Source organism: Camelus bactrianus, chromosome 10 (genome assembly GCF_048773025.1).
Source record: "Camelus bactrianus isolate YW-2024 breed Bactrian camel chromosome 10, ASM4877302v1, whole genome shotgun sequence".
In the NCBI taxonomy this organism is placed as follows: domain Eukaryota; kingdom Metazoa; phylum Chordata; class Mammalia; order Artiodactyla; family Camelidae; genus Camelus; species Camelus bactrianus.
In genome coordinates this window covers 47,548,895-47,575,162 of record NC_133548.1, presented here as the reverse complement: position 1 = coordinate 47,575,162, position 26,268 = coordinate 47,548,895, and the positions used below count along the sequence as shown (strand labels likewise).

Here is a 26,268-nt window from a genome sequence, read left to right as displayed (position 1 = left end):
AGCCTTCAGTAGGTTAAAAAGCACAACTTTATTCCTTTTGTATTACATGTTTTCCTTTATTTGGTCACGTTTATCCTGTATAGTAGAACCCTAAAGTTGATCTTCAGTGAGTACAGAATTACAGCTTTACTCTTATTCTCTATGATGCTCTTTTAGTTGTCACGTGAGCATGGGGGGTTGCAATAACAACGTGGCTGTCAGTGTTCTTACTGCATTTTTCTCTCTTGCTACCTAGTCTGTTTCGTGAAAGCACTTTATGACTATGAGGGCCAGACAGATGATGAATTATCTTTTCCTGAGGGAGCAATCATCCGAATCTTGAACAAAGAAAACCAGGATGATGATGGCTTCTGGGAAGGGGAATTCAATGGGCGGATTGGAGTTTTCCCATCCGTGCTAGTGGAAGAACTTTCAGCTTCAGAAAATGGTGACACTCCGTGGATGAGAGAGATTCAGGTACATGACGGGGGAGAAAGCTGAATTAAAAGATGTTTAAAGAAGATGACTCCCAAGGAGTCTCTTGACCCGTGCAAAAGTGGGCTGTAGTCTCATCCTCACCCTCACCATTCCAATCCTTGGTTGCCAGGTTTCTGCAAAACTAAATTTGAGAAGCAGAGACTCATCAGTCAGGCTTTTCTGTAACAGCTGTACTACACCTCACTTCTCCCACATTCTGTTCTCTGAACCAGTGAGTCAAAATACTGAATTGTATATGACATAGAAAAGAATGATTTGGTGGAGAGAAAGAAAGAAACCAGCGGGAATATATTGTCTCTGTGGTTAGTTTGTGCAGTAAAAATATTTGCTTGCTCTTTCTCTCTCTCACGGTCAGAGTCTCCCTGCCCAGCCCAGGTCCTACTAGTCCATTTTAGAGAACTAATGAGCCTGCCAAAGCCCCATAACCCCATGTCGCCCTAGGCTTAGCTCATCACAGGAAAACTTGTCTTTACAGGAAACTGCTAATTCAGATCTGTCACAGCAGGCCTGGCAGGTCCAGGACCATAAAGAACATGTCTGCCCATCTTATTTGTGTGGTGGTGTGATCACTCAGCATGACATTCACAAAACCTAGGGAAGTCAGAAGCTCAGCCAATTATTTTATCTTCACCCAAAAATACAACTTGTCCTTTTTTTTGATTCTTCACTGAATTGACTGAATTTGGTATATTTTCAGTAAAACTCTAGAGAATAGTTTGACTTGATAACTGTATAAGATAAACTAAAAATCATTAGTATAATAAGAGCTGTGGAAGGAAGAAGTTAAATGCAACACAAAATTGGGGGTCGGGGTGGTTATTCTAGGCTCATTTGCTTCTACTGAGGCTGATAAAAAAAACTCAATAGTCATAACTTAGCTCCAGAGAAAAGTACTTCGCCAAGAGCAGTCAGAGACGCCAGCTAGTCTCTCCTTCCTGAGAGGAGCACTTTGTAACCTCTCTTCCCTTTGCTGCAGATCTCTCCTTCCCCCAAGCCGCCTGGCTCCCTGCCTCCACTGCCGCTCTATGACCAGCCTCCCAGTAGCCCTTACCCCAGCCCAGACAAGAGGAGCTCCCAGTACTTCCCCTGCTCTCCTTCAGCAAATGGTAAGGGTTCTCTTGGGCATGGGTCTAAATACACTTTCATTTTATTTCACCTGAAGTGCAAACAGATCTGCATTAGCATTTTTACTGCTCAACAACACAAATAAAATGGGCTTCTGTGGTTCCCTCCCTTAGAAAATAGCCTCCATGCCGAATCACCAGGACTCTCACAGGCACCAAGGCAGACTCCTGAGACGTCGTACGGCAAACTGCGGCCTGTAAGTCTCTTATCTGGAAGGATTATAGAATGCATAGTTCTTCTAAATTGAAAGTTAGAAATTAATGTTTCTCCATGGCCCCTATGTCGGTACTTATTTTCTCCATGCCAGTGTGAGATGGGTTTGGGAAGTTAAAAAGAGCCTTGAAGAGGAAGGCTGTGAAAATGAACACATCTTGGAAGGTCTAATCCACACTGGCACTCTTCTCACTGAGCCATGGTGAGATCGCAAGGTGATAGCTATGCAAGTGTATGTAAATTATAGCAAGCTCTGTGAGTATTAAAGCAGTCTAATTGTGAAGCAGAGCATTTTTTTTCTAGCAGGCATTTATAGAGAACCTATTTTCCAGGCCTCTGTTTGCCTCTTTGAGGGGCACTGAGATGAAATAGTAAGATATTATACCCTGTTGAGGTTTAAGAGTTTGGAATCTAATCTTACAAATAGTCACCTCTGTTCACCCCTCACTCCACTGCCATGAACTCCACCGCACCACCTCACTGTGGAACAGCTTTTCCAAGGTCATAACTTTTACATGCTTATCTAGTACATATTTGCAATTTATTTTCCTAGGCCCCTTTATCAGCATTTGACACAGTTCTTTGAACCACTCACTACCTTTGACTTTGTTCACTCAGCAGATATGTATGTATCGAGTGCCTTGTTAAGGACTTGATTCTTTATCTTAAATGTGATGGGAAATGTGATGTAAGACTGTAAGCAGGACAGTGAGTGAGATGACCAGTTTTGCATTTTTAAAGCACTATTATGGCAGCTAAGTGGAGAATGAATGGAAGGTGACAGAATGGACATTAGGAGGCTGGAGCAGTGGTCCAGGGAAGAGGGGATGGTAGCATGGACTGGTGGGTAAGAGCAGGAATGGAGAGAAGTGGACCCATTTGTTCCACCACACTTTCCTAGTCTGCTTTCCACATCCTGGCCCTTCCTTTTCATTGACCCTTGCAGGCTTCTCTGCCTCTATCCATCTCTGTTGATGCTTCTCTTAAAGTCATTAAACTCACACTCTCTGAGTAACCTGATCCACTCCCAAAACTTTGATAACCATTTATTTACTAACAACTCTCAGATTTATAACTGCCAATCCAATCTCTTCCCTGAGCTTCATACTTGTGGACAACTCAGTATATATGTACCAAACCCCCAAAACTCAGCAAAAATGAGTTAAATTATCTTCCCTTCCAGACACGCTCCTTCTCCCATATTTCCTGTGTTGGTGAGTAAAACCCCCATACTACCAGTACTCTGGCATCACTCTTGACATCACCTTGGCCCTGCCTCCCACAGAGTCATCACAAACCTGCCAGGTTTACTTCAGAGACAGCGGCCAAAAGGTTTACTTCAGAGACAGCAGCCAAATTTTTCACTCTCTGCTCCCCCAGTGCTGGTACCCTAGTGCAATATCAGCTCTCATTCAGATGACCACAGGAGTCTCCAAAACTGTCTTATCTGTAATCTTGCCTACGTCCACTCTTTTCTCCAAACTGTTACCTGAGCCATGTCCTCATACATCTGATACTGCTGTTTAAAATCCACGAAAGACTCCTCTTTGCCTACAGGCTAAAATTCAGATTTTTAATACAGCTTAATGAGGCCTTTCATGACTTCCCCCCAGCCTCTCTCTAGTCTTATCTCTTGCAACTCTCCTTCCAAGACATGTTGAAAGGCTTTCACTTCTCCAAACATTGTTCTTTCTTGCTTCCACTCCCAGCCTTTGCTTTGGACAAGGCTTTTAGGACTATAATGACTCTTGTGCTCATGAGGCTTTCAGCCTAGGTGAGAACCTGAATCATGAATTTCACCTACAATAATAACTTCTCAATGTGAGAAGTTGTGAAAATTTAAGTTGACAGCACTTGCTCAGAGCATTTCTGAGAGCCCTAGGGTGCCCATGTTTTTGGATAGATGACTGGTTGGGGATTGGATGCTTCAGGCACTGAATCAGGAAGTTGACTGACAATCCATGTGATGGTTTCCTGCTCAGGTCCGGGCAGCTCCCCCTCCACCTACGCAGAACCACCGAAGACCAGTGGAGAAAATCGAGGATGTGGAAATCACACTGGTGTGATGATGGGTTTGCCCTTCTGTTACTGCTACAATCAAGGCCAAGCTTGGAGTTTGGCCAGTCTTGTTTTTTAGGCACCTTTGCATGATGATGACTCGAACAGAGCAAAAACAAGGAGGAATTATATGTGACCAAGTGGCCTGGTGGACTCCTCCCACATTTTGAATATTTTGTGCCTTTTTTGTTGTCATTTTCTATGTCATCTCTCCTACCACAGCACAAATCCTAGTGGGCCCTAGAAACAGAGAGGGGGACAGCCCTCATACCTAACAGTGGCCCATTTTTATATGAGACTCAAGACCAGGCCTCGTTCAGGGCACAGTCACAGAGATACCTATCATGTGCACTCGTACAGTATATTACTGTGGCCACAAGGATGTGGCAAAGATTCTCATCTTTCTTCAAGTGGCTTTTGCTCGCCTGATTGAGTTTAATCAGATCATGTTGGCTACGTAAGGAAGCAGAAGGAGGGATTTCAGGAGAGGCTGGCTCCTCCCCACAGTTAGTCCCCAGACTTGAGAAAGTAAAACCATACTGGAAAAAAGTGGACTGCCTTGAGTTTAGCACCAATTGCATTAATGTACATCTCTTCCACAACTAACAGATTTAAAATAATAACAGTGTCCTTCGTATCAATATTTATGCCATTCATTTAGTATTAGTGGAGCTAACATGGCGGGGCTGAACTAGTAGCCAAATCTCGTCCATCATATAGACTAATAGAAAGGAGGCTGCGGCTAAAGCAGAAATGGAGCTTCCAGATCTGAAATGAGCCGATTTAATGTTCTTTTTGTATTTGGGTATTTTTCACTTTAATTTTTGCGGCATATAATCTTCTGACCAGTATCCTTAGAATCTGAATGTCTTGACAAACTGGGGACACATACTTGCCTTGTTGAGCTTCTCTACTGGGGAGGCCCATGGCATTATTCTATTCCCAAGCCAGTCCACTGGCCCAGACAGCCAAGTATAAACGTAGCTTCCCAGGTCCCACTGACCTGACATTTCCTTGAGAGGAAGAACCTGTGGCTCATGGCGGAAACCAGCTTACCATGAAGAAGGACTAAAGGACTGCACACCCTGCACAAGTTCAAATTGACAAGGAAAAAACAAGTTCTCCACGTCACAGGGAGAGGCAGGAGTAGCCTTCTCCACAGGCTAGCAAACCCACAGCAGCAGGTGTCCCAGAGTAGGCCTCTGGCGGCCCCTCCACCTCCTATGGAAGACAGGGAGTGCATTACTTAGGGACTAAGGGATATTTGCCAGTTGCTTCTTTTTTTTTTTTTAAGAAATCAAATTTGCAGAATTTAATCTAAAAAGCATTGTATGCTTTGAAAACACCATCCCTCCTAAGAATCTTTAAAAACTTGAACTGCTCGCCAAATGTCCCCATGGGATTTTTGACCAAAAATAAGGTCATAGCTGAAGAAATGTTCAGTTGATCACTTCAGTGACAATACCCATTGATGAATCTTCTCCATGATTTAAGGGGTTTTGGTTTTGGTTTTTTTGCATTTCTTAACCTGTTGATCTATTTGAGGTCTTTTTGTGTTTATCAAACTTATTCTTAAGTTTAAAAAAGAAATTAAAAGGCTGGTTTTTTAAAGATTTTTGAAGTTTGTTGACATGTTAAAAATCTTCAAAGCACTTTAAAAAAATCTTCCAAGTGCTTAAATTGGGCAGTTCTTGCTACCCAGTCTTGTATTCTCTCTTTAGCTAGCCAAATTGTCCTTGAATCTGGGTTTTCCACATTCTCAGAGGGTTATTTGAGATCTTTTGTTATATTTTAAAATATTTTTTTGGAAGAGCTGCTAATTTTATTTTAAAAAAAAAACACGAAGTTGTAAAATATATGCCTCCTTTTTAAAAAGAACCCCTCCCTCCAGGACATGTAACCCAGCATCACAGTGCACAGCGCCAGGCTCGGAGGGAGCACCTTTGTGCAAATGTGCTTTCTTTACAGTGGCTGTAAAAACTTTGTATTTATTATGTATAAAATGTTGAATAATTAAAAAATGGAATTAAGTTTTCTAAGTTTCCTTATAGAAAGATTTGGGTAAACAGCCTTTTCCAAATATATGACATATATGATGCTTCTTATAGATGCTCCTAGGCCCTCCTTTAAGCCCTACAACAAACAGATACAGAGAGGGGGAAGTAAATTAATCCATCCATGGGACAGAGTCCCTCATGCCACTCACCTGCCAGTATTACATATTCTAGGTGCTAGAGATAGAAATTAAGTTGTGGTCTTTGCTTTCAAGGTTCTTTCCCAGTGAGGAAAAAAGATATGTATGTGAAGACAGTACTATGTGACATGCTGGAAGGGAGGGGCAGGGAGTATACTGAGGAGGGAGCTCTGATTCTGCAGCTGGAGGGGAAAGAGGAGGGCCACTGAGTCCCCTCAGAGGATGTAACCACAAGCTTCTAGGAATTGGGCACTCGGACTCCTCTGTCCTTTCCTAAGCTTCCACCCTGAGGAGTAATGAATCAAGCCAAGTAGATTCTACTGGTCCCAGGGGTGGATAGAGGGTTCTGGGTGAAAAGCTGAGGCTGCCAGCTGGCCCAGTGAAGACCAGAGTTCAGCCTATTTGGAGAGGGACCCCAAAGCTCTCCTCTTCCCAGAGCTGGGCATACACAACATGTGTTCTTCCAGAAGTTTTCTGTGCATAAAACTCATACGTGCGCACATTGCCTTTTTATATAAATGAGATTATATTGTACTTTTAGGTTTACCTCATTCTTTTTGAAGGCTGCATTATATTCCATTGTTTGGTTATATCATGATTTAAACATTTCCTATAGTGATGGATGTTTAGGTTGTATCTATCCATTTGCTATCAGAAAGTTGAAGTTAACATCTTTGTACATAATTCTTTATAAATTTGTTCCAGTAGAAATATTGGGTAAATTCCTAAATACTTAATTTGAGAGTCAAAAAGGTATGTGTGTATTTAATTTTGTTAGGTGTTGCCAAATTGGCCTCTAAAATGATTGTATCAGTTAACACTCCCACCAAGAGCACAGAAGATGACATCATGGACTTTGGAGTTAGAAGGTCTGAGTTAAATCCTGGCTCCCACTTGACAGCTGTGGGAACCCAGCTTCAGTGTCATCAGAAACCTGAGAATAATGCTGTGGATCCAAGGATGTGTCAAATATGCAGCACAGGGTGGTCTCTACAAGCATTCCTCACCATCACCTCCCCCACCTTCAGCGGCCTCCCCTACAGAACTGCAGTCCTTGCTATTCTTTGAGCCTCTCACTAACACAGGTTTGTCATGAGGCTCAAGGGAAGGTGTGGGTGTGAAAGTGCTTTACCATAAATATGGTAAGGGCTGTCAGTGCACATTTAATACCATTTCCATCTTCTTCTGCCTTCCCGTGCTAATGAAGGCTGCTTTCATTTGAGACTACTGTTGGCACTGGAGGCCTGATCTGTGACCAGGGGACAGAATTAAGCTAATGGCCCACCTCTGCATCATAGCTGTATTTTGGACTCCATCACAGGAACTGAGTGTAAGGCAGTCAAGCCAGATTCACAGCACATCACCTGGATCCCTTTCCTCTCTGACCACCCTAGACCATATCCACAAGGCAGACAGATGCAGGTGGGAGGATATCCTCTGGCCGTAGCCCTGCCACCACTTGATGGACAACCTTTCTGCTGGGCTGCCAAATCCTCAGCTTTAAAAGGAGTAGAATGAGAAGATTTCCAAGGGCTTATCCAACTCTGATGTTCTAGGTAAAATCAGTTTCTAGACACAGAGTGAGGACATCAAACAAAAAGGTTACAATATTTGAGAACAGACTTACTAACACACAGACTTTTGGGTATGGCCAGATATTGAAAAGGAAATTCCAGCCACTAGACCTTCCAGTAGGACAAAGCAAACCATCCTCTAGGTTGCAGTCACACCCCAGGCTGCACTGTTTGCTCACTGCCCACAGCTCAGCCAAAGCTTTCAATTGTGAGGACAGTTATTTCCTAACCCATTCAGAGTTACATTATGGCAAAATCTGGCTGAATCTTTGTATTTTGCTCATTATGAAGTTGTCTTTCATGAAAAAATACAACCAAGTTACTGGAATTTTAGTTTAGAAGGGGAAGAATTGTAATTTGTCCCAAAATCCTACAACTTGGCACAACCGGTGTAAGTTTCTTCCTAGACACTGCTCGTGTTTGCTGTTACTGCCTGATCTGCCAAGGACCCTGTGAAGCCAAAGAGCATCTTGTTCCTGGATTACTTTCCCTTGGTCCCACTGGCCAAAAACACAAATGCAGGACTTCTGCCACATCTGTTTTGGACAGCTCTGGTCTGGGAGTATTTTCCTGGAATGTTATCCTGAAACAACAGAAATGAACCCACAGGTAGGGTTCATACCCTTCCATACTGTGTGCTAAACACTTAAGTGTGCTTCTTGTCACCAACTTGTTCCTGTGAGGGGCATGGGAAGAGCCTGGTCAAAAGTCCTATATTCAAATCCCTGGGCTAACTCGATTAGCTGTGACCTTAGGCTTGTCCCTTCACCCTTCTGGGCCTAGCTTTTCTCATCTGTAAAGTAGGAATGAGAAGACAATTCAAACTTCCTAAGGTCAAGGAGGACCCAGAACATGGCACTGGAGAAACAAATGGCTCAGTTCCCATCCCCATCCCCAAGGGGCTCACATCTGGTGGGGACAGCTCAGGAACAGCAGCTTCAAGCCAAGGTACATCTCCCAGCACAGGGGGATGACCAAGGAGCAGTAGGAGCCCAGAACAAAAGCCTCTGGCATTTCCCCCTCTCAAGTCTCAGGCAGGCAGAGGACGTGCTACTCATGCCTGTGCAGTAGCCCTGGAAAAAAGCCAGGTCACCTTTGGTGAGGCCCCGAGCTGTGGAGCAGGAAGAGTCTCACATACAGGGAAACGCCATCCACTGTGATTTGCCCAAGGTCTTTCAGGAAGACAGCTGGGAGCAGAACCTGGAACCTGGCCTCCAGAGGATCAGGCCAGCCGCTCGGTACAGAACTTGAATCCAGTTTTTAGAAAAGAGGGAATTGGGCCTGGATTTTTATCCCAGCTCTGCTGTGTGACCTTGCACAAGGCCTTGGCACTTCTCTGGGCCTCAGTCTGTGTGCACAGCAAAGGTGACAGTTTTGACATCACGGAACAAACTCAGGCAGGCAGGCAGCCCCTGACCACCTAAGGACTGAACACCTGCAGGGTACTCTCCTGAAGACCTGAGTATCAACTGCTGAACACCTGGAGAGAACGGAAAGCCTAGAGCGATTTTCAGCACAGGATTCTACCCCTGTCCTCTCTGCTGCTCGGGCTGCAAAGACTAGAGAGCAGCCTTCCCAGCCAGCACTCCTCTGAGCTTTTCCCCTGCTTGGCCTTTGCCACCCCTTTTCCCCACGCTTGCCCCATTCCCTGGAATGCCTGTGCCTGCTTCTGACCTTCCAGGCTTCTCCTCCAGGAAGCATTCCCTCCAGGTAAGTGACGGTGTATATGTGCTCCCTGAGGTGAGGCAAGGGTGTGCGGTAAGATTTGTCCCATGAAATGAAGAGAAGACTTAAGGCGAGTGAAAGGTCACCCTCCCAGGAGTCGAGTCGGATCATTCCCTGAGCTCTTTTTCAGTGTTGTCTAAGCAGTCTTTACTGCAGTCCTGTGAGGTACTTGCCCCAGATAGTATAGCTGGTACCAGTCTGCCAGGATTCAAGTTCACCTCTCTCCTGTGGCTCTGCATGTCCCTCACTTCAAAGGACACTAACCCTCCAGGCTCAGGCCTAGGCACCCACAGCCACAATGGAAAAGAGAAGATGCAGGGAGGGATTTAGTTTAGACATAAAGCTAGAATCACCTACCAGGTGGTGGAGGCAGTGGACCAATGGCTGGGGCAGTGGGAAATGCCCTGCAGCTCTGCCTAATTGGGAGCCTAGATTCTTTGACATTTTGTTTAAAAAAGTATATAACAGTCACAGTCTAGCTATGCCAGCTGTGATGATCTCGTATCACTTACCCTCTCTTAGCTACAATTCTCTCCTCTGTGAAAGAGATACCTACATCACAAGGTGGTGGGGAAGAACAAGATACTATGTGGAAAGCGCAGGGCACAGGGCCCGACACAGCTCAGTAATAGTGGCTACTGGAAGCTCTGATCTTTCTGGCCATGAACTCAGGAGGCAGGAGAATGGCCTCAGCAGAAATAGGCAGCTGGTGACTCCTGGTGGCCACTGGGAGCCAGGGCGTGAGGGCCAGGCCTTTAGGAGACTTAGATTCAAAGTACTCCTAAAGTCTTCGACTGTTAGACTTGTCCTCAAGTGAGAGAATTACCATTTGATAAACATTTCCTGAGGCTTTCTCTGTGGATCTCAGGCCTGATTCTAGGAAATACTTTGCTCCCATCCTGGTCTCTTCCAAAAGCTCCCTGACTGAAATGGAGGGAGGCAGACACAAATGGGGTGGGCACAGAGACGGACAAGGCCCATGGCTAGCCTGGCAGGTGAGGAAAGGCTCTTAGTGAGGGGATCCTGAAGGACAAATTTGAATTGGAGCCTGGGAGGGAAGAACATTCTGGGCAGAGAAAATCACAGCAAGACGCATTCAAAGTAGCAAGGAAGTGAAGATGGAGCTGAGGTCAGCAGGGCCACATCCTAAGGGTGAGGAGTTTCTCTGCAGGTAGCAGAAAACTTCAAAAGGCTGGATGTGTAACAATGGCACCTTAGAAGGTCACTCTGACCATGGCAAGGAGGGGACTAGGTAGGGAGATAGCAGGTCTAGAAGGAAGCCTGCAGTGGCAGCAGGAGTGGAAAGGAGTTAGACACAGCGACCCAGGCCATGGTGCCCAAAGGATATGAGGTGTGAGGGGAAGAAAAGCTTATGTCAGGAAGAGGTGATGCCCAGGATGCAGCTGGGTTATGTCACCTGGATCTCAGGGGACAGCTAGGCCAATAGCAGTGAGTGAGCTGAGATCAGTGGAGTATAGATTTGGGTATTTAGCCAACACCTACATAGCCTTTGGCATGTGCCAGGAACTTTTCAAATACTAATGCACTGAATACTATGACAACCTTTGAGGTGGATACTACTATTATCCCATTTTACAGAGGAGGAAACTAAGGCACAAAGACATTAAGTACCTTGCTCAGAATCATTCAGCTATTTAATAGTGGAGCAGAGATTCAAACCCAGATGGTCTACCTGCAGAGTACAGGCTTTTAGCTCTCTGCTGCCCATCCTAGAAATGGTTTCTAAAACCCTGGGACTGGCAAAGATCCCCAAGGGAGACTGTAAGGTAATAAAGGCTGAGAGTTCGAGAGTAAAGCCTTTGAATCTCAACTGAGCAGGCCCCCAGAAGTCAGCCCCAATCACTTAAGACAGAAGTTCCTTCCGCTTCCTGGCAATGGTTGTCCTGCTGACCCTCTGCCATGCCCTAGGTTTGGGAAGGAAGTGGAGTGCCCAGGCTTTACCCTTAAGGGTCTATCTTGTACTCCTGAGGCTTGTTGTATGGATTAAAGCTGATGCTGATCTAAGTGAAGCCCCAGGCCCAGGCCCAGCCCACTGCTGCCCTCCCCAACACACAGACACCCAGAGGGCATTTCCCAACCACTCCAGGCTCTGCCTCTGGGGCAAGAACGTGTCTAAAGGAAGACCTGGTCTACCAAGTACCTGACATCATTCTGGCTTGTTGGGATCCTTTCCACAGGGCTCTTCTAGGCTGCCTCCCCTGCTCCCTCCTCAGAACTCACATGGACCCTCCCCAGCCTGAAGCAGGAGGGCCCAAAGATCAGGACCAGCTTGGACCTAGGGTGAAACTTCCATGGCTCCAAAAGCTGCCACCCTTTGCTGCCTCTGGGCCTTTCTTCACAGTCTTACCCATTAGCTGTGAACAGCACAGAAGCCAGGCTGGCTCCACCCCAACTCTGGGTGGGAGGAAAGGGAACCAAGCCTGGGTCTCATTGAGCCTCTAGCCCAAAGGCCTCTCTGTTCCTGAGTGCTGCTAAGAGGCAAGAAGACACCGGTTTAGATGCAATTTCTTTCCGCTTTTGCCAGAGAAAGTGAGGAGACAGAAATAAAAAATAAAACAATACTGTAATTCCCACCCCACCCCCCCAAAAAACCCACACTTTGTTTTTAAACAAACAGGCCAGGTCCTGCCAGGCCTTCCCCACCAAATGCCCTGAGCCCTCCCCACCCCCACAACCCCCACTGGCCCTGGAGCCCTCTGGGGCGGTGGGAAGCTGTCCAGCTTCAGGCTTCGGACTAGAGCTCCAGCTCGGGGAATTGTGGCTCTAGTGCCAGAGCACAACCTTCCTGGCCTGGTCCACGCTCACCACATGGCTCCCAGAGTAGCACCAGGCCACGGCATTGACAGCAGCACTGAGAAGAGGAAGAGGCAGCTTCAGGGGGTGTCAGGACCCCCTGGGTCTGCCCCTTATTACTGGACCTGGGCAGTTTAAAGCCCTCTCTGAGCCCATCTTATCACCTGTAAAATGGGCTCAGAGGGCTGTGGTGAGGGTAGACCCAAGTGTATGTGGGAAGATACCTTGTGAACTGTGAAGGGCTCTTTGGGTGGAGGGGGAAGGTATGGGAGAAGGGCTGGGGACTCCAGCATCCCAAGAATGTCAGGACCTGAAACTGACTTACTAAGACTAGAGCCAGGGTGGGACTGGCCCTGGGGCTGGGGTGGGCAGGCAGTGGCTGTGCTCACCTATGGGGTCCCTGAAGGCTACTCTCCAGTTTCCCGGTGTCTACGTTCCAGATGTAAAGCACTCCATCCCAGGAACCTGCCAGTGCGTAGCTTCTGTCTGGACTGCAGAGGCCACAGCAGAGCAAGAGATGAGATTAGAGGGGAGGACAGGGACACACACCGACAGACACAGTCAGATGGGGCACACTCAGGCACAGGCACTGCACTCTTATGGACACACCTGAACACAGCTTTGGTCCAGTCAGAGCCACACTTGAAGCCATCAGCTCTGAGAACAGATGGGGTCAGGTCAGAATGGAGGTGGCTGCCAGTCCCTGCCCTTGGCCTGGAACTTAGCACTTCCTCTCTCATCAAGGGTTTGGGCAGCTCAGCAGGCCTTAGTCCAGAGAAGCCTCCAGGGAGGGCCCCCTGCTAACAGGTCTTTTACGAGGGACAAGAGGCCCAGCTGCCCCAGCCAATGCCACAGGGTCAGCAGGCATGAGGCAGGTACCTGAACACCTGGCGGATATTGCTGACACGCAGGTCAATGACCTTAAGAGTATCATCTCGAGAACAGCTGAGCAGATGCAGCTGGTCGTGGCTGAGGCTCAGGGAGGTGACCCGGCCCTGCACAGGGATGACCTGGATGCAGCGGGGTCCCCTGAGGAGCAGAGACAAGGATGAAGAGCAGCCCACCCTGACAAGGCTGCTCCTGACAGGCTAACAAAGTCCACAGGCACCACTAGTCTCAAATCCCTGGGGCCAAGGCTGACAACTAATCTCCCACTGGAGCCAGCACCTCCACCAGGAACTTAGGTAGCCTTTGGCTGGAAGCTGGAACCCCCGAAACCCTTGGGTCACTAAAATAAGTGCCAGGGGGAAAGCAATGAAAGTCTGTCTTTAAATGTGTGAAAGAGGAAAGGGTTTCAAACGGCAATCACTGCAGATGAGTAACGAGAAGCCAGATGCAGGCTTGGTACTGGCTCCAGCACTGGCTTGAATGTGAATCATTCAAGCCTAGTGCTGGGCTCTTAGGTTCAAAAAACTAAAAATTTTGTTCCTTTTGATTAAAAAGTGGTGACTACAGGGGAAAAAGACTTCTCCATCTTGGTAGGCAAGACCCAGGCAGAGTCCAATGGTTGGACCAAGGGCCAATAAGAAAGAGGCACAGGTCTCTGAGGCAGCTGAGCCTTCAAGGGACCAAGCCCGGCACAGAGGCCACCAGAGCCTCACTTCCCCAAGTTACCCTCCATGGCTCAATGGCCAGAAAAAGGAATAGAATATAGGAGCCCTGTCCCCACATCTCCACCACCCATGGCCTGTGCCTGTTAACCTGCTGTCCCAGAACCGGATCTTCTGGTCATTGTGGCCACTAATGATGACATGGTCCCCACACACCACGTCGTTACAGTAGGAAATGACATTGATGGTCCTGGAGCCTAAGGACCAAAGAGCAGAGACCTAGCCTGAGAAAAGGGTTATCAGGAGCCAGCTCACTGGACATATGGATAAGTTGAGGCCCAGAAGCCCCAGAGGGACAGTGTCCACCCAAAACTAGAACCTGAGTCCCTTGCTTCTCAGCCCAAAGGTCACCAAGTAACCAAGGAAAGTATCATTGACGGGGGACAGAAGAGTGGCCTTGGGAGATTTCATCCCAGATGCCTATAAATCTTGGAGCCACTCCCAGTGAACAGGCTGAGTTCCCTCATGGCCCAGGCTGGGGGCTCCTGGTGGGTGGGTAAGGGGGTTGAGGGGAGCTGGGCCTCACAGTAGGCGCGGCCAAGGTCCCACTCCTTCACTGTCCGGTCCCGGCTCCCAGTCACCGCCTGATGCCGTGTTAGCTTGAATTTGGCAGCTGTCACTTTGTCTGCATGTCCAGATAGTGTCTCCTGCCCCCCATCCCAGATATGGATTAAGAGTATGGCCAAGACCCCATAACAAACCCCTCCAGCCATGACCACTGACCCTCAGGCTGCCTTCCCAAACAGGTCTCACCTTGGACTGTGCCTCCCCCACCTTCCAGAGCTGGGCGGCCTTATTGTAAGTAGCTGCCAATACCTGGGAGCCCTGGGGAGATAGGAGTAGAAATGAGAGGTTCTGGGCCTGGGCCTGGCCAGAGGCAACAGCTTGCAGGCTAGAGAACTGGGGCAGGGGCTGCCTCTGAGCATCTCCCAGCCCAGGTCACCTACGTAGGCAGAAGAAAATCAAGGCCCAAAGAGGAGGATTTGTGTAGGAGCCTGAGCGCCTGGCTCTAAGATAAACATGATGTTCCCTCAAGTCCCAGAGCCCCGACCTGCCCAGTGTGGAGACCAGGGGAGGGACATCCTGCTACTGGGACAAAGTCCCCTCACCGAGGGGTCAAAGTCCACACTGGTGATGCTGCCGCCAGCTCCTTCAAGGGTCTGGTTGGCCTTCAGGCGACCTGGGGGGATCAGGAGAAGGAATGGGTGAAATGAGGTCACTAATCTCATGAAACTGAGGAGCTTGGACTGTGAGTGGGAAAATGAGTCTCTCCCCACTTAGAGGACAAAAAGAATTGCTGGGTCTGTTCTGGGAGTTTAGCTGAAGGCTACACCTTCCTGAACTGCCAGCAGGGGGCCCCAGGGGGCTGCTGGTTATCTCACAGACAGCTGGAGGAGCCCAAGAAGAAGGGACTGTCCCTAGGTCACATGGCAAACTAGGACCAGGCCAGCTGGAGACTCACCTCCTTCAGGAAGCCTCCAGGAGCCATCTCTCAATCCCCAGTGCACCCCTCTCTGGAGAACACAGGTTAGATAGCTAATATTTGTCCCATAACTGAGTTCTGAAAGAGGAGGTGCTTCTCTGGTATCTGCTTCTCAAGGGCCTGTCCCTGTAAAATCTGATGACATGGGATCCCCACTCCCCCTAACAGGGACCATATGGACTCAGCCCTCTCCATCCTACAGGCCTAGACCCCAGGAGGTGGGAGGCTCTGCCCTTCTTAGGAGCAGTGATCCTAGAATTCTTGCCAAGGGGTCATCTGACAACTGTCCACAAAAATGTCCCAGGTGAGAAAACACCAAGGAGCAAGCTAAGGGTGGGGCCTGGAAATAAAGGACTAAGCTGGCCTGTGGGGAGAGACCCTCACCTCCCACAACATTCCAGAGGAGGATGAGCCGGTCAGCCCCTCCAGTGGCCAGAAGGCTGCTGTTGGGGCCAAAACAAACAGCGTTGACCTCGGAGAGGTGGGCATCCTGTGGGGAAAAGGGGAGGTCGGTGCCCCTGATCCTCATCATACACACCTCTTAAACATGCACATAGCTCTCTCTCCATGCACACATTAGGTCTCTGTCCAAACCTGAGCTTCAGACTTGACCCTGCCAGGGTGCATCATCTCTACTGGACCCCTGCAGCAGCCTCCCCCAATGCTACCCCATACTCCCTTACCTGGCCTCCTGGTCTCCCTACCTCCTGTCTCTCCCTCTCATAAAATGTCAAGGGGCTCCCACCACAGGCTGTGGGAATAAAACTCTGGCCCCTGATGAGGAGCCCAGCCTTGCTTCCTGGCCTCCTTGGACCACCCCTGAGACCTGCACCCCCATATCAGTACCCCATGCACGTGGCCCAGATCCTTACCAGCACATCCTGAGCTCGAGTAGGAAGTCGGGCAGCCACGCACATAGGGATGCTCTGGTATCGCTGCTCGGGGGCTCCCCCTATTGAGTGGCCTCTCCTCTTCTTGAAACTGGGGGAGAGGGTCAGGAGGGCATTCAGTAAGGCCTTCTGACACAGGAGACTCAAGCGTCTCTGAGGCAGCAACATGGAAGGCAGCAGAAAATGACCCAGAGATGCAGCAAGCACAGTCCCCACCAGCCTCTGACCCCAGGGATCAATGTGGAGACAGGAGGGACACAGAGACAGGCACAGAGGCAGGGCAGTGTTGGTGGATGCAAAGAAATCTCAGAGCTGGGGTTTCAGTCCTGGCCTTCCCACTGCTTGGCACTGTGACCATGAACAAATCCCTGAAATTTCTGAGCCTCAGCTTCCCAAATGAGTAGTAGTTCCTGTTTGGCCTCAGGCTGGAGCTCTTGGTCCCCTGTGAGGACCTTGGATGAAGGACAGAGCCTTGGAGGACAGCAGATTGGGAATGAGGCCATGCACCCAGCTCCTGCCTCTTGGGCTTAGCAGAGACTCAAACACAGACTGCTGGGCAACATACAGAAAGGCAGACCGAAGCGCATACCTAGCCCAAGCCTGGGCTCCAGGAGCCTGACACAGGCATCCAAGAGGCCCAACCCCATCACACACATCAGTGCACACAAACTTACTCTAGAAGCCCCTTCACCACATCCACACAGCGGGACAGCGTCAGGGAGGTGGCAGAGGCAGACCTGGGGCAGAATCGAGAGAGACATGCTAAGGGACTGGCCAGTAGGTGTGCAGACAGCTACACTCTTGAGCTGGGATAAGAACTTGGCTCCTCCAAGGCCAGGAGAGCAAGGTGACCTAGAGTAGTCCCAGGAAGGTGGAGGCAGGGAGGGATTTGGAATGAAGTCTCCCAAAGTTTCCATCATGATGGTTAAGAACTACCTTACCACCTCAAGGGCCCCCCAACAAAAGCTCCTGGGAGGGTGAGCTGGTACCTACATGGGGGTGGGGGGGTGTATGTGTGAAGGTGCCCCCAGGCTGAAATAGCACAAAGCTGGGGGCAGGGGGGTAAGGAAACTTTGACCCACTGAGTGACCTCAAAAATGCCCAGGAGAGCTCCCACCGGGGCTGCCAAGGCTTTGAGGACTGGTATGTTATACCCTTCCCCAGGGTTTTTTCACTACCCTAAGGTCTGGACACCAGTGACCTACAAGGGAGGGCTGAAGGAGAGCCTTCAGACTGGGGAATGGAGCAAGGAGGGGGCAGTCTCAATGCCAGGCAAATCAAGACAGATGGGGGAGATCAAGGGGAGGGGCACCCAAGGACTGAAGCCCCAGTCAGGACTCACCCATGAGAGCTCACATCAATACATGCTCATATGTTCACAAGCACTCAGCTATGCTCACCTAAGCTTGTACACACACGTGCTCTGATGTCCCTGTGTATGCACACACATGCCTATGACAGGTGAGCCCTGGGCCTTGCCCACAGGTTGCCACCTGGTCACACCCTTTCACCAGCCTGACATCCCACCCCCAGTGCTCTGCTCTTGGGAAGGAGGAAAAAGGGGTGAAGTCAGAGGCTGGGGTCCCTGAGGTGGCACTGACCCCAACTGGCTCTAGGCACTGGAGGTCAGATCTGTCCTTGGAGGTTTGAACTGTACCCCAGTCTCTCCTCAAGGCCCATCTCAACCCAAGAACTGGCCCAAGGTCCTAGAGGTGGGGTGGGGCCCAGCTCAGAGCTCTGGGGCAGTCCTCACCTGAAGGGCCTCTTCCATTTCTCGCCAGCCTCACTCTCCAGGGACTCTGGCTCAGCAGCCAGGGCTAGAGTTTCTGCTTCCTCTATGATCCCATCACCTAGTGTGTCTGGGCTCCTGGAAGAGAGAATGAAGCTCAGAAAAGCCAAAGGACCAGGCTGACACCTCCATGCCCCTGCGCCCTACTGAGTGAAGATGTGCAGACCCAGTGACAAGGGGTCCGTGTGGGCGCGCGTGTGCTAGCTCCTATGATCACACGTGTCTGCACGTGTGCTGGGCTTGGTCAGCGTGGGGGCCTCGGCACTGCAACTGTGCACACGCGCAGTCAGGTGCACAGGCAGCCGCAGGCAGATGGGGGCAGGGTAGAACTGTAATGGCTCAAGAGCAGGGCGCTCCAGAGCACGCGGGGCGGAGCCGGCGACCGAGGCTCGGCAGGCAGGTCCAGGCGCATTCCCACTCTTACTCGCTGATGCTCACTGTCCGCTTGGCTGCTTTCTTCAGCTCCAGGGATACCCGCGCCTGCTTGGCCCTAAGCGGAGAAAAGCCTCCTGAGAGCCAGGCTCTGGTTCTTGAAGGGCGGGGCCAGGCCCTTCTCCCACAGGGCGCGCGACCCGCTCGCCTCCCGGAGGCGGGTCCAGCTCTCTCACCTCTCGCGGCGCTCGTTGCGCAGGTTACGCTCAGCGGCCGCGCGCGCCTTGCGCTGCACCAGCCGCTCCACCAGGTCGCGGGCCTCTTCCTCGAGCCTGCGCAGTGCCGCTTCCAGGTGCCCGGCGCGCGCACGCAGCGCCTCGTAAGCCTCCCGCTGCGCCTCATTCAGCGCGCACCGCGCGTCTACCTGCTGCACCCCCTGCGCCCGCGCTTCCTGCAACTGCGCCACGCGTGCCTCTAAAGCCGCCAGCCTGGAGGACGGGGAGAACCTGTCACCTCTGGGGGGACAGCGGTCCTGGAGCTGGGACAGATTTGCTCCTGGCCACGCGGCCAGCTAGACGGCTAAGCAACATCCTCAACCAAGCCATCAGTCCTGGAGTCCTACGGTTCCAGGCCCCTGCGACCAGCCACAGGCGTGAGGGACGTTTGGGGGGACGTGGGGAAAGCTTCCGGACCCTGCTGGTGACCCTGTCCCCTTCTCCCGCCAGGGATGGCCCCGAGCCTCCCCGAGGTGCGCAGGGTCCCTCTCGCACCGCCCGCGCCTCACCTGCCTCGCCGTTCGCCCAGCTGCGACTCCAGGGCGCCGAGCGCCTCGCTCTTCACCACCACCTGGTAGGCCATCTGCGGAGGCGGGCGGCGGAGAGGCCACACAGGTGGGCGTGGGCGCCTCTGGGCAGGGCCTCCAGCCCCTCTCCGGCAGGAGAGGCAGGTAGGACAGGGTTTCCTCTCCTCCCACCCGCCCCCTTCCTCACGAGAAAGCTGAGGCGCAGACAGGTGTAGCACCTTGCACAGGAATGCACTGCTGTTTCAGGGATCAACGGAAGGGCCTTAGGCTCTGGAGCCTAACACCAGAGTTTCAGTCCTGGCAGCGCCGCTTATTTTTCCTGTGCCCTGGGGTGGTCATTTAACCTCTCTGAACCTGCTCCGTTTCCTCACCTGCCCAATAGGAATGGTAGTGCTTACCTCATGGGGATAACACGGAATTACTATAAGGAATAGTATTTCAAATAATTGTGATCATTTTTATGGCACTTATGTGTGCCAGGTCTTGTTCTGAGCACTCTACACGTATTAACTCGTTTAATACCCGTAACACAACCATCCAGTAGGTATTGCCATTCCCATTTTACAGACGAGGACACTGACACAGAGAGGTTAAGTGTCTTACCCAAAGTCACACAGCTAAGTGGCATAACTGATATCTGAACCCAGGCCACCTGACAGCACGCTCCAAGTTAAAGGACTGGTCCACTGGAGAGGTTTAAGGGATGTGTGTTCTGTTCCCCATCCCTTCAAGCCCTGGCCTACCCAAGCATAGATCCTAGAGAGCAACAAGGAGACCTGAGCAGAGACAGATGGGCTAAGAACAGGAATGGACTGTGGGAGCACAGGGCCCAGACTGAATATTGGAGTTCCTCCCAGCCCAACAGTGGGGTTAAGGGTCATCTCATCTATCCCCCTGCCTCACTGAACAGTCCTTCAACTAAGAGCCAAGAGCTAGGGAACCACAGAACTGACAGGTCAGTGGGAGAGACAGACGCCAAGCAAAGCTGTTTCCAATAGTATGACAAGAAGAACATGAAATAACCAAGGCTGGGGGCTCTTGCTGCTGAACTGTTCCTGTGTTCTTTCTCACGGCAGGGCCTGGTGAGGGATGGGTTGAGGAGCAAGGTTGGTGTCCCCCTGCATTGACTGTGTGAGTGGGCCGGGGAGGGGGGGACAGTGCACATTTTGGGCAGGGAGCTTTCCTTCATAGATAGCCCAGTTTATAACATTTATAATTCCTTCCATTAAACAATCTGACCACCACTTCTGCTTCCTCACCCATCATATACTTTCACTGACGTTTTAGTATTCGACATTTTTCTGGATGCTTTTCAAAATTTAAATAATAGAGATGGAAAACAAATTAGTGGCTGCCAGGAGTTAGGGATGGCTGGAGAAGAGGGCTGAATTGTGACAAAAATGGGGTAGCAAGAGGGAGATCTTTGTGGTGATGAAATAGTGCTGTATCTTGATGGGCACACAAATCTACATAGGTGACAAAATGACAAAGAACTATATACACTTTATACCAATATCAATTTCCCAGTTGTGTGTACTATGGTTACGTAAGATGTAACCACTAGGGGAAACTGGGTAAAGGGTACACAGGACCTCTCTGCACTGCATTTCAAAATAAGAAGTTAAAACAATAATAATACATGCTTGTTGTGATATGTGGAAGAGTATTAAGAATTAAAGAAAAAGCCTCCCTGTTTCCTGGCATATCCAATGGGATACCTGACTGGTATGTGTCCGAGGAAGTGATGAGGGAGTGCTGAAGGTGAGGGGTGCGTGGAAGTATCTGAAACAAACATGAGCTCAGAGAGGAGAGAGTGCCAGGAAATGCAACATGAGGCTAGAGGACTTGACTGGGGACGCAGGCTAAGGAGCTTCGGAAGATACAGACCAAACCAGTAACGGGGAGAGGTGGTGAAAGGGACTTTTACTTTTTCACTCTATGGGCCTCTGTTCTACTGAAATGTTCACAACAAGCATGTATTAGTATATTACTTATCTTTTTCAATGGAGATCTTTTTTTTTTTATTAAAATACATCACTCGAGTGCTGAATGGAGAATGGATGGCGGTGCCAAAGGAGGAGTCATCCAGGGAGGGAAGATAGTAACCTGGACCAGGCCAGATAGGGTACAAGAAACAGAAGTTGATGGATTTGGAGGTGACTAGCTCAGGATGGAGGGCTGGGACGGGTAAGAGATGCCCTTGAGCTTCTAACCTCGTGGCTCGTTACCAACAGAGGGAAGAATGATATACCTCATTTATCACCTAGTCTACAAATATTCATTAGTGTGGACTGTGGGGAACCTGGCCCCAGGGATACAACAGAGGCAAACCAAAGGCATCCCAGGCCTTGAGACACTCCCAGCCCAGAAGGAGGCTCAGATGTTTGAGAGCCCCTCAAATGTAAAGCTGCAACAGGGGCTCTGCAGGAGAGGCTCTCACTGGGTTCATAGCCCCATCTCCACGGTAGATGAGCAAGTGACTTGGCCTGTAGTAACCAGGTAGGTGTTTACTGGCCTATAAGCCTCCTCCAGTGGACTGGAAGCTCCATGGGGCCAAGTCGTGTTTACTGCTGCATTGCCTATGCCTTAGATATAGTGATTGTCAGTACTGGAAGAATGAATGGAGATCACTGAAGGTGGATTGGTGGGAGGGAGTCCAAATCCTGGCTCTACCTCCCTAAGCCTCATTTTCCTCTGAAACCATAAAGTTGTGGCAGATTAGCCAAAGTAATGCTTAATGCCCAGTGCCCTCAGGGAGTTGCCTTAAGGTGGCGTTGGCCATATTATTTTAAGGGCGATGCTGAGTCTGATTTTAGATCAGACTTTGTGAAGTCCAAAAAGCAACTGAGTAAGAAAGTCTGGAGCTCATATGAGATGGCTGAGCTAGAGATGGTTCTGGGAATAGCAAACACAGAGAAGTCTCTGAGGCCACGGGAGTCAGTGAACTCACCCAAGCTCCAAAGAACACCCACATCTAAATGGAGGGGAATAAAGAGGAGGGAGAGGAGCCAGAGAAGAAAGTTCAGAAACAACAGCTATGAGAGGGGAGGGTATAGCTCATGCTTAGCACGCATCCTGGGTTCAATCCCCAGTACCTCCTCCAAGAATAAATAAATAAACCTAATTACCTCTCCCTCCTTACCCCCGCAAAAAAAAACCCAGAAACAACAGCTGTAGAAATGAGAGGAAAACCAGGAGAATGTGGTAAAACAAGCCAAGAGACACCATGGAGGTGGAGATTGGGGGTTGGCAGCAGTGCAGTGTCAGGTGGAGGAAGCACCCATGCCATGGAGGTGGACCACCTTACTTTTAGTCTGCAAATGTGTATTGAGTATCACCTGGTGCTGGGTCCTGGGGTTTGCGGGGCAAGTGATGAGCAGAGCAGGCTGGACCATCCAGAAGGGAGAACAGAGGCTGTCTGGTCCCCACACAACTCCTCCCTGAGCTCTCACCTACTTCTTCCAGCTGCTGTTGGAGCCCACTTCATCCTGGGCTGCCAGAGCCAAGCTAGAGAGCACTCTGACCCCTGTCTAGCCTCAAGGCATTGGATTTAGGGAATGTCCCTCACTTGCTGGCTACTTGGACCACATCTCCCAGCCCCAAAGTCCTGGATCCTGGCCCCACCTCATTCTCTCTCAGACCCCTGCCCAGCCTACCTCTCCACACACCAGCCGGAGCCCCTCTTCCTCCTCTTGCCACTTCACCCTCTGAGCAGCTGGTGATGGGACTTGGTCTGAGTCAGGCCCTGACTCCTCTTCCCTGTCAACCAGAGAGTAGTGTTCACTGTCCCTCCATTCACCCAGAGGATGCACATGAAAAGTTTGAAACCAGAGCCTTGAACTTTCTCCTGAGGAGGGTGGGAGCCAAAAAGCCAGAAGAGGAAAGAGCAAGTCTCCAGAAACTGGGGCTGCCCTCCGCTCTAGGATTCCCCCGGGCCTTGAGTTCCCTGGCCAGGATGCTCCTCAAAAAGCACCTCCCAACTCTAAGCCCTAACCCTTTCCTGGTCCTCATCTTCACCCCATCTTTGGAATAGGTGGCATCATGCCCTTTCTGTAGGCATCAGGGGAGGGTCAGGGAAACAGAAAAAGACAGAGGAGCATGGAAGTGGGAGGGGGAGGAGATGGGACAAATGCAGAGATAGACTGAGAAGGGTGATGGAGAAACACTCTAAGCAGCTGGCCTGGGGGAAGGATCAAGAGCCTGCCTCCCCCCTCCCCTGGGCAGCAGCCAGGGGCCAGTGAGGTGCCAGGGAGAGAATGAACCCAGCATAGGCAGTGGGGGCAGGGCCCAGGCACAGGAAGCCCATTGTGACCACAAACACACATACACTTACCAGGGGCCCTGGTGGGTAGCGGGAGTGACATCGTTTGGCTCTGGCTGCAGCTTCTCTGAGAACCGGGCTAGCAGCTCAGCCTTCTCTAGGAGACGGTTATCTAGGGGTGCAAGAGGGTGAGCCTGGGGCAAAGACAGACACTTCCCAGCAGACTCCAGGTGTACAAGTGACCTCTCTTCTGGGAGTGCTGCAGGAGCCCAGGGATGCAGATGGGGAGCTACTGGCAGGCTGGACTCTGCCCTTGCCTGGGGAGTGTTTGTGTAGCTCTCCCAGGACCTCCAGCCCTTGCCCAGCCTCCTCAGAGTATAACCCCCAGGCCCTCCCAGGAAAAGATCTGCTCTCCCAGGGACAGAGAAGGATAGCTGCTGCTGGGGAAGGAGATGGCTGGGCACTGCTGTCCCAGGGAAGGAAGGGGCCAGGGATCGATCCTCTAGGTCAGGGCCTAGCTCCAGAGAGTGAGGAAACAAACTGAGTGCCACCAGCCTGTAGCCTTTGGCAAGTTACTTCCCCTCCAGGAACTCTAACTTTCTGGACTAAACAACAATCCTTACTTCCCCAGGGTTGGTGTAAGGTACCTCCCACGCCAAAACAGAAAGTCCTTGAGTTTGGTAGTTTCTGCTATAGACCCTAGAACACAACCCCTCTACCCCTACCCATGGTCACTTCCTCTTTTCTCACCAGTTCCAGGGCAGGATAGTGTAGGAGTGTTAAGCCCAGCCCTAGCTCCTCAGCTCCTTTCCCTCACCCCATTCCCTACCTGTCATCTTGACTGAGGTCACTGGCCTGGTTCTCGAACAAAACCCCACCCCAACCCCCAGGGCACTGCACTGCCCCCAGCAAATCTAAAGAAGATTTTGCCCAGTTTAACAAGAGAGAGAAATCCAAGGCTTAGGGATATGACCTGCCCAAGACTACAGGGAAGACTGGATTTTCAGTGTCTGAGTGCAGCCCTCCAGGATCTCTCCAGTCCCACAGATTTGCAGCTCCCAGGGGGTGGAAGTGAAGTGACTCCTCCCTCAAATTGGATGGTTCCAGTGCCCATCAAAGCAGTGAAGAAGTGAGGCTGCCTAGAGACGGGGGCTGGCCTCACATTCCTGAAGGGAGAAGACCAAGCAGCCCAAAAGGTTGCGAAGAAACCTCCCAGGACAAAAGTAGCAAATTCAGTTGTTGGGGTGGAGCTGTAGGTGGGTACACTTTCAACCACAGACGTACAATCTCAGATGACCAGAGGTGCTACACAGAGATACACACCTGTTCATCCTGGTTTGAGCTGCCAGTACCTGCTCGTGACCAGCTCCCCAGAAACAACTCAGTCTGACTTCCCTAGGCTCAGCCACCTCCCTCCACGGCCTGCAGCCCACTGCTTCTCCCTCAGGCTGTGGTTGGCTGGACACAGAGATGCTCCAAAAACCTGAGCCAGAATCACCTATCTGTGGCAAAGCCTCAGGCTCTGAGCTTCCTCCCTGGAGATTCAGAGTTTAAAAGTAGCTGCTCTAGACAGTCCTGCGTTCTTTCACTGTGCTTACGGGAACCAAAAGAACTGACCTGGCTCTACTCCGGGGACTGCCCAGGAAGGGGAAGTATAAAAGACCCTAAAAAAAAAAAAAAAAAAAAAAAACTCGCTGACGAATCTGCCCCTAGGAAGCCCAGTATGTGGGAGGCAGAGCTCGGCCCTGAGGGGCGAGGAAGAGCAGGGCACCCAGAGGGTCCAGGAAGGGGATCTAAGCAGAGCCTGGCCTGGAAAGGGCAAGAATGCTGGCTAGTCGGAGCTGGAGCGTAACAGACTGAAGATCTAGCTGGCCCAAGGCTTCGGAGGCGAAAAGAAAAGTGCGCCAAAGAAAAGGCATTGGTGCACTTGGGTCACATACAGCCCGAGGAGCCAGACAAACCCGAGCACCGAGCCCCATCCCCTCGACGGCCATCTAAGGCCCCAGGACGCACTGCACTCACAGGCCGGCACTAGCTCCAGAAAGAGTGCTTTTTGCGTGCGGTCTCGCTGTCGAAGCTGCCGCACGATGTGTCTTTTCCATTGGGCAGCGGGAGCGCCGGGGTCTTCTGGCCCCGCCATGGCCGCTCAGTCCCGCCAGCACCAAGCGCTCCTCCAGCGGAGGGAGGCGTGGCCGGGCCGGGGCGGGGCCCCGAAGGGACTCCGTGACGTCAGGGGGCGGGCAGCAGCGGGGAATCCCCGGATTGTTCTAAGAGGGTTCTTGAGGGGAGAAAGGAACGAAAACCTGGAGGGAAGCAGCCCCCAGAGTCGGACCACCCGGACCCCACAGAAAAGTCTCCCCTGAGTGGGGTCTCCTGTCGCTGTCGGGACAGTGATCGGGGATCAGGATCGGAGAGGATAGGGCGGTTTCGCCCACGCCTGTTGGTGCGCTCCGCAGGCGGGGCCTCCGGGGCCAGTGTTCCTTAACCCCACCGCGCCCGGACCGAAATCAACAGTAACTGGCGCTCTGGACATGGCTGCGCTCTAAGCTGGGGACCTGAAGACCCCTTCACACCCGGACCCTGCCCTCGAGGTGCTCAAGATCTGTGACGGGAGGCAACACAGACACAAGGCAGACAACATATGACAGAGAGATAAGAAAGCACGGAGGAGAAAGGGACTGGAAGGGACGAGGCCCTGCTTTGCGGAGGTGATGCGTTGGGTCGCGAGGGATGCTATAGGAATTGGCCAGGAGGAGAGAAAAGAGGATTCCAGGCAGCGGGAAGAACAAATGCAGTTCAAAAACTTCCAGCAGATTTGAGCCTGGAAGAACAAGAGGCAGGACCGCCCTTGTGGGAAGAAAGGTTTAGGGGTCCAGTTCGT

At 50.9% G+C, this 26,268-nt stretch overlaps 2 protein-coding genes across 8 annotated transcripts in view; one reads left to right on the top strand and one right to left on the bottom strand.

The window, feature by feature from the left end:
* FCHSD2 (FCH and double SH3 domains 2) overlaps nt 1–5,903 on the top strand; it is a 194,461-nt gene extending 188,558 nt beyond the window's left edge. Inside the window, exons 17-20 of the mRNA XM_010973089.3 lie at nt 236–456; nt 1,454–1,583; nt 1,716–1,798; nt 3,798–5,903. Coding sequence (XP_010971391.1) covers nt 236–456; nt 1,454–1,583; nt 1,716–1,798; nt 3,798–3,881 — 518 coding nt within the window. The 3' untranslated portion in view covers nt 3,882–5,903. The remainder of the gene's footprint in view (nt 1–235; nt 457–1,453; nt 1,584–1,715; nt 1,799–3,797) is intronic.
* On the bottom strand, nt 450–25,749 carry ATG16L2 (autophagy related 16 like 2). 7 transcript variants are annotated; one of them, XM_074372584.1, is made up of 19 exons: nt 25,410–25,547; nt 24,711–25,051; nt 23,460–23,559; nt 22,783–22,885; nt 19,109–19,182; nt 18,561–18,812; nt 18,377–18,442; nt 17,917–18,030; nt 16,838–16,900; nt 16,146–16,254; nt 15,658–15,763; nt 14,900–14,970; nt 14,544–14,615; nt 14,317–14,437; nt 13,882–13,987; nt 13,060–13,209; nt 12,790–12,837; nt 12,570–12,671; nt 450–598 (listed from the first exon to the last, which is right to left on the bottom strand). In XM_074372584.1, exons 5-19 carry the CDS (start codon nt 19,180–19,182, stop codon nt 493–495), a joined length of 1,560 nt encoding a protein of 519 aa, XP_074228685.1. In that variant the 5' UTR covers nt 22,783–22,885; nt 23,460–23,559; nt 24,711–25,051; nt 25,410–25,547; the 3' UTR covers nt 450–492. The 7 variants fall into 7 exon arrangements, with proteins under 7 accessions (XP_074228685.1, XP_074228681.1, XP_074228687.1 ...); XM_074372580.1 differs by lacking the exon at nt 24,711–25,051 and having other exon boundaries at nt 25,410–25,732; XM_074372586.1 differs by lacking the exon at nt 22,783–22,885.
* Between the last annotated feature and the right edge of the window lie 519 nt (nt 25,750–26,268).

Excerpts from the sequence above, each read along its gene's own strand:
- ATG16L2 (XM_074372580.1), bottom strand. The coding sequence starts at position 25,527 with ATGGCGGGGCCAGAAGACCCCGGCGCTCCCGCTGCCCAATGGAAAAGA. Across the intron at positions 23,560-25,409 it reads TCTGGAGCTAGTGCCGGCCT|ATAACCGTCTCCTAGAGAAG; the intron begins GTGAGTGCAGTG and ends TTGCACCCCTAG. Across the intron at positions 599-12,569 it reads AGCCTTCAGGGACCCCATAG|TTTTGCAGAAACCTGGCAAC; the intron begins GTGAGCACAGCC and ends TCTCAAATTTAG.